The 7,593-nt window shown below is 41.3% G+C and overlaps 1 protein-coding gene across 2 annotated transcripts in view; it reads right to left on the bottom strand.

Moving 5' to 3' along the window:
- The window catches only part of NSMCE2 (NSE2 (MMS21) homolog, SMC5-SMC6 complex SUMO ligase), a 128,041-nt gene extending 120,454 nt beyond the window's left edge, over positions 1-7,587 (bottom strand). Inside the window, exons 1-2 of one of the 2 annotated variants that reach the window (XM_042834077.1) lie at positions 7,504-7,587; positions 3,736-3,883 (exon numbers count right to left, since the gene is read on the bottom strand). In XM_042834077.1, coding sequence (XP_042690011.1) covers positions 3,736-3,868 — 133 coding nt within the window. In that variant the 5' untranslated portion in view covers positions 3,869-3,883; positions 7,504-7,587. Of the gene's footprint in view, positions 1-3,735; positions 3,884-5,611; positions 6,379-7,503 lie in introns of those variants that run through there. The other variant, XM_042834086.1, reaches the window with a different exon arrangement.
- Between the last annotated feature and the right edge of the window lie 6 nt (positions 7,588-7,593).

Raw genomic sequence — 7,593 nt, forward strand, 5'->3', positions numbered from 1 at the left:
TTTCAGAAGGACTGAAGTGAGTCAGTAGGAAGGAAGATGGCAGCTTCCTTAAGGGAAATATGATGCTAAGAAAAAAGCTAAGTTCATTTCAATAGGTGGAATTCTCCAAAGGAAATTTCTATTCAAATGTAAACCCAGTGCCTGATTTTGTTCTGAAACTTTCAAAGCACATGTCAACATAAAGGCATTAAAATCCTATTGTCTTTATCCACGAGTAAGCAATTTTAATCTGATGTCCCTGACATCCAACTCAAAACTCCTCTATATTTTCCAGTTGTTTTTTCCTGCTCTTTTAAATTAGCTAGAGGAAAACTTTCTCCCTTCTGGATTATTAAGCAGTCTACACAGCAGTCTTTATTCACCCAAAAGATTTTCGTTTCAACAATTGCAGACTAATCCCTGGGACTACAGTTTACCTCCCGAATAGCTGAGAGGCTTTGCCTGTGCTTGCAAAACATCTGAGGTCCTCTGAAGAAAGGTTACTGTAGGTTACAAGGCTACTATAAATCTTGGAATATCCTGAGTCAATTCTTGCCCCCAAGTTGGCATCTCTTCCTATCAGCAACCCTGTGGGCTTCATGAGCTAAGAAGCAGATTTACTCCTTTGTTCCACCTAACACTACCACCATCTGTTTCAATAGCTTAAGTTCACAATTGTTCTGAGGGGGTTTATAGCTTCCATAGCCACTGTAAGAAGGGTTCTTTGTTCTCTGGATGGTTTAACTGGAGAGGGCTTGAGGCTGCTCAAGGATCATGGCCAAATCAACAGAGAGGGAAAGAAGAGAATTTCTTTTCAGTGCTTTTTGAAATGTTAATGGCAGTGCTGCTTACTTCCTATCTTCGCCTGCCCCCTAGTGAGCTTTGATTTTCACTCCACCTGAGCAGTCGTGGCTGCTTTGTAACTCACGCGCATACAGATGTTCTGAAACACCAAGTTTTTCTTTCTACATTCTTCAGAAGAATTCTCGTTATGCTTTCTCAATAAGCATGTCAGGAAGTAAATAGCATTCTCCAGCCCGACAGGGTTAAAATGCAGAAAGATATTTTTACTTAACAGGGAAACACTCTTCAAATTGGCATAAGATGTAAACACTTAAAATATGTCCAAGAAAATTTGTGCTCGTTAATTTATATTTCTTCTTTATATTATTTTTTCTTCTAGAGCTCTGAAGGCTCATGAATCATCCTTCAATTTTTATTTTTTTTTAGGGGGGGGGGGGGGAAGATTTGTTGTGTTTGCTCCCTACAGATCATCTCAAATACAACGCCAAAGCAAATCCACTACTATAATCTAGGAGAGAAAAGAGATTCCAGATCCTGAAAAAACAAAACAAATCAAAACAACCTAATTTACTAGCTGGTGCACTTATGGGAGGCCCCTTCATTAAACACAGGCCAGTCCAGCAAACATTACTGTGTTTTATTTAGTAAGTATGCTTACCAGTAAATGATTTCAGAATCAGGCTCTTGGATAGTAGCAGTTAAGAGAAGAAACAGGCAGCACTTACTGCACAAACTCTGCATGCCTTCACATGTAAATCCAACTTCTCTCATGTCCTTCCTAAGACAATTTTAGCCCAGCGCTACTCCCAGAAAGTAGCCGTGTAAGGTGAAGTTCCAAAGGAACAAGATACCTTTGCAGCAGCAATGCTTCTAAAATAAAACAATAATCACAACAGAATTCTTTGCTACTACGGAGCCTAGCAATGAACGTGTCAGAAGCTGGAAATTGAACTGCAAACAGGAGAGGAACAAGAATGCAGAAATATATTATCAAAAGCTGTTTCAAAATTAAATGAATACTTTGCCTCAAAATAAGAAGGCTAAGCAGGGTAGGAGGGTTACAGTTTTATGGAGATAGAGCTTGTCCCATGTTAATCAGCTGAACACAAGAGCTTAACAGCAAGTTTAGCAGACCAGATGATGCTAACTTAAAACCACCAAAAAAAAAAACCACAACCAAAAAATATCCGAAATACCACAGTGTGTATTTACTAAAAGTATGTCATACCATAGCAACTTTGTGTATTTCCTGATGGCACTGTATAAACAAAAGGAAATGAAGCCCAAGAGGAGGAGATGAAGATGACTTCCCAAAGTCAAGGGAGTAAAAATCAAACATTGTAAAAGAGAAGCGAGGGAGCTTTGCTTATTTGCTTGTTCCATGTTCACATGCACATAAATTAGCTAAGAAAAGGAGTGAAGACCACAATCACTGTAAGTGAAAAATTAACATCATAACACCAGGCCATATTCAAACTATACAGTCTTTAAACTTCAAAAACAAGTCTGTAGTAGCTTTACTGTAGAGAATGGGATGGACTATGTTCAACAACATCAAAACGTTAGGAGGACTTATTTTATAACCCTATAACCTCGCAATCCTAGATTCTACAGGATGCTTCCCCTGCTAAAATAAAATCAATGTTACAATCTAGAAGCTGTTTTCCAGTCGCACGATCTAATTCAACAGTAACAATGACCATACTACTTGCATCAAGAATAATTTTACCTCTAGACAATGTATTAAGTAAAGCCCTTCTGGTTCCTGAATGAAGTGGGCAACATAACTTCAAGGCTGTAACTGAGGACTCACACGTGGGAAATGCATGACAGACAATTGAAATTTACTAGGAGTGTAATGCACAGACCTTCAGAGCAAAGGTGCACTGTGAAGCTTAAGTTGCCCTTCACCCCTCCAAATGTGAATGCAATGGATACTGAAGCTTAAGGCAAAGTAGGAGAGAAGGTGGCTGCACAAGCAAAGAGAGACAGAACTGGCTATACCCGTTTTACTGCAAAGGGAATCCCCAGCTGACTGTTAAGCCAAGTTCCCATTTGGAAACAGCACATCAATTGCCTCTGATAGCAATATGGATAAAAAGGCAAGAGGAGAGAGAACTCTCACACTAGACAAAGAAGCATTCATTCTGACTGTACGTAAACCTTGGCTCAGTTGAATGAAAGATTTTAATGAATAACTATTATTTTCTTTGAGGACTCTCACACTACAATCATGATTAAAGGTTTTTGAGATTGGGAGCTTTAAGGTTTTACCTTTTTTTTCTCCTCTTTCTCCCCAGTGAAGACATTATCATAAATCTAACGAGAGAAACAGGAGGTATTCAAAGACAATATTGGTCGTTGAAAAGTAGCTTTGCACTGCATCTGCTACTGTGAAATAGCAATGACCAGACCGTTAGAAGAGATGAGAGATTTAAGGTACTCCTCTTGGTATATGTCCAAATTGAAGCACCCTTGAAGAGCCTGTTTCTCAGCAGGGAAACAAACAGCATTTTAAAAAATTGCATCCTTTAACAAGTGTCTCAAGCTCTGCACTCAGAATTATTAGCATTTTTAAAGTCTTGCCCTGAACGTTAAATAAAACACACACAAAGAGGTTGTATTAGAAAGAAAGTTCATTTTATTCACCCTAAGAGGTCTTCTACATCTTGTTCAGCAATATTGAAGTTTTTACAAAGTAGTAAGATAAGGAGCATTGGAATGTAATTAGTCTTGGGTGTTACAAAAGCTGAAACAATGTTTGCTTGGTATTTCTATTTTCATCAAATTTGTTATTGAAGACAATTAGGTGACTGGAATGAAAACACTGTAAAACCAGAAGAGCAACAGATCCCACAGTGAAGACAGATGATTATAAATAAATCAAAGTATGCGGGCCCGGGATTAATTCAGGATGCAATACAAAAGAATATACTCAGGGGAATTACTTACTGAAATTTTCCACCAGGTCAAGGGCAACGTGGGTAGCAATATCCATTCCAGTATTTATGTAAGACTGACAGTTTCTCAGAGATGAGAGAGAGGAATTCACAGAGCTGAATGAGATTCTTGTACCCCTCTGCATCTTGGACTTGTTACTCTAGAAATAAGAGACAAAACATTTTGAATACAGTTTACACCCAAAGAATTTGTGGGAGAAAACCAAATTGCAGATAGCTAACCATTAAGCACTGTTAAAAGGACCACTGAAACACCAGAGAGCAGGGATGAATCACAGAATGGCCTGGCTTGAAAAGGACCACAATGGCCATCTAGTTTCAACCCCCCTGCTGTGTGCAGGGTCACCAACCAGCAGACCAGGCTGCCCAGAGCCACATCCAGCCTGGCCTTGAATGCCTCCAGGGATGGGGCATCCACAGCCTCCTTGGGCAACCTGTTCCAGTGCCCCACCACCCTCTGGGTGAAAAACTTCCTCCTAATATCTAACCTAAACCTCCCCTGCCTCAGTTTAAAACCATTCCCCTTGTCCTAAGTGTAAGTGGTACTTCAATTCACCAGAAGTTTTTTATTTCCTTCTTATTCAATGTTAAGCTCAGCTACACCACAAAAAGCAACTTGCAGTTGTCAGCTGCTTATTTCTATACCTCAAAACCTCATAGATGACGTTAGCTTGAAAGTTACTGCTCAATTTCAGATCCAAAAAAAGTCCATGTGCCCAAAAGTTTGCCTGTATTCTAGACACATTATCAGCTAGGCTAACAAGAACTGTGACTTCTCACATCAAATTCAGCCTCTCCAACTACAAGCTTGTTACAACAGCTATTGCTTGGAAAAAATAAAAAAACGGGCACCTGCTCTAACAATGTGTTTAACAGTAAATCATCTTGCCTAATTTTGAAATAAACTAACTAAACCACCTAACTAGTGGTGCCTCTTTCCCCAAAGTTGTCACAAACTTTGTTGTTAGAAGCAATGTTCCACTGGCACAGCGCTGGGTCACAGAAGAATCATGTTTGTCTTTCTTACCACTGTCCTCTCTGGTACAGACCCATAACCTGAGATTAACTGCTTCTCCTCTGCTGTGAGCACAACTTTCAAGTGGGTTTGCTTACTCTATCCTTGCCTGCAATGTTTACATCAGCTGGCGGTTTCATCCCAAACATTTCAGCTTCTGCTCTTTCTTCTCTGTGCTTTACCATAACTTGCTTGGATAATATGTAGGTTTTCTAAGAAACAAGGATTTTGTGTATAGAGTTTTATACTTTATGTTCCAGGAGATAAGAAATTCTGCTAAGCTTCAAACACTGAATTATTTATAAAAGAAAGTCTTGTACAGACAGAAATACTCCATTAGTTTATATAAATAATAACTAGGATTTTCAACAATTACTCTGAGATCATATTGGGGAGTAGGGAGAGAAAAGAATCCATAACCAAAATTGATTTATAGTAGAAATTTTATCAAAATGGTACACAAAATGACAAGAGGATGAGCTGCTGTATCAACAATAGCCTTTGAAAGGCCAAAATCCAACAGAACTATCCAAAATGTCAAAATAGAAAGGACAAAGCTTTGCCCAAGCTTTTTATACTTGCATCTCCCTCTACTACTTACTCTGAGATTCCATAACTAACTCTTGCACTCATCCTAACGTGAACAACATTGCCATCTTCCTCATGATCATGCAGATTATAAGACCTGAACACCCGCTGTCACTTTGTCTTCTCTTCCAACGTTTTCTTCCACATCTTTTTCTCTGCTTCAAAAATGTGCTTGGCTACTCAAGACTGTCATTTATGACCCCGTTTTTAGGTCATGGGTATACAATAACTTTTAATTAATACTGATAGATCACATTCAGCATACCTTGAACTTTACATTACATATGACTGATTTCCCCTCTCTCCTTTCTAAACAAGCATCTTGCCAGACAGGAGGCAGAAGGCTTCAACACTTGCTCCAGCTGGCTCAGCTCATGCTCTCCCTGTCAAAAGACAGCAATTGTTGTCTTCAGAGATCTTTAGAGACTGTCAAATTGACAGCAGGTGACATGCAAAAAGTCCCTTACAGACCTCTTTGAAAGTTAAATCAGAAATGCTCTTAATATTTAATAATGAATGCTTTAAGCTGTTACGGTTAACTTTTTTAAGTAGTTGTTTGCCATCATATTGAAACTGTAAGAATCCCTATGATCCAAACTTTATACGCAGTTAAATTGCTCCACAAAATCATGTTAGCAGCTTTATCCTTCTGGGCACATTTAGTGCATCACAGCTAATGGCAAGAATCAAATTCACTTCCCAAACATGGTAAATCTCACTAATTGAGCAAACTTGCTGTTCTCTTGGGAAATTTCACAGGTAAGCCCTGAAATACAAGAATCTGAAAAAAAAAAGAAGAAAAAAAAAACCAAACAAACAAAAAAACAACAAAGAAGTGAAAAATTAAACAGGCCTCTTCATTCTCTTCATATTTATGGAAGCACTGACCAAACTATATGGGAGCTGCAGCTGTCATTCACATTGCTATATCAAACCACTGCGTAGACATCTCAAATCGACTTTTGGAAGGCAATTTAAGTACACTCAGACAACTCTGTTGTTGCTGTTTACACCTCACTTCTGGAAAATATAATGAGGCAAACTTATCTGAAAAAGAGACCAAGTGAGAGTAGAAAGGCAGTTGTTTTTTGTTTTTTTTTTTTTTTGACAAAAAAAAAAAAAAACATCCAATAGTCATAGAATCACAGAATCATAGAATGGCTTGGGAAGGAAGAGACACTAAGGATCATCAAGTCCAACCCCCTGCCACAGGCAGGGCAACCAACCTCCATCTTCCATATCTGGCACTAGATCCGGCTGCTGAGGGCCCGACCCAACCTGGTCTTGAAGACCTCCAGGGCTGGAGCATCCACAGCCTCTCTGAGCAGCCTGTGCCAACACCTCACCACTCCTACTGCAAACACCTTCTCTGACATCCAATCTAAACCTTCCTTCCTTGAGCTTAATACCGTTCCCCCTCGTCCTATCTCTGTCTACCAGAGTAAGAAGTTGATTCCCCTCCTGTTTAATCACCTTTTAAATACAGGAAGGCTGTAACGAGGTCTCCTTGCAGCCTTCTGTTCTCCAGGCTGAACAAGCCCAGCTCCCTCAGCCTGTCTTCACAGGGTAGGTATAGTCCAGATTGGATTGCTAAGCAGAACCTGAAGTTACAGCTCATATTCTGTGACTTGACACGTGAGCAAATGACCCAATTTCCCTGTGTTTCAACCTCCAAAACCAGCAGCAGAGACGAAGGCGAATATCCCAGGTGCTTTTCAACAGTGCCCACTGACAGGGCACGGGGCAACAGGCACAAACTGGAACACAGCGAGTTTCATAGAACACACATGCACAAAAACTCTGTTACTGTGAGGGTGACAGAGCACTGGCGCGGGCTGCCCAAAGGGGTTGTAGAATCTCTTTTTGTGGACACACTGAAAACCCATCAGGAGGTTTCGTTGTGCAAACTACTGTATGAGCCTGCTTTAGCAGGGGGCTGGACCGGATGGTCTCCAGAGCTCCCTTCCAACCGTACGACCCCGTGAGCGCCGACCTCCGGCAGCAGCGCTGCTCCGGACGCACGGCTGACCGCGTACCACAGGGTGCCTCACACAGCGCCCGAGAGAAGCGGCAGCCAGCCTCGCTTCCCAGCCCTTCCCTTCACCCCCCCGGCCCCAAACCGGGCGCCGGGCCCCCCGCGCCGCCCCGGCAGCTCACCTCGTCCCCGCCGCCGAGGCCCGACAGAGGCAGCGGGGCGGGGCGACCGGCGGAACCGCCTCATCAACCCGCGCCTTTGCTGACGGCGCC

Source organism: Centrocercus urophasianus, unplaced genomic scaffold (assembly GCF_019232065.1).
Source record: "Centrocercus urophasianus isolate 14NV4802_14NV808 unplaced genomic scaffold, USGS_Curo_1.0 seq_11, whole genome shotgun sequence".
In the NCBI taxonomy this organism is placed as follows: domain Eukaryota; kingdom Metazoa; phylum Chordata; class Aves; order Galliformes; family Phasianidae; genus Centrocercus; species Centrocercus urophasianus.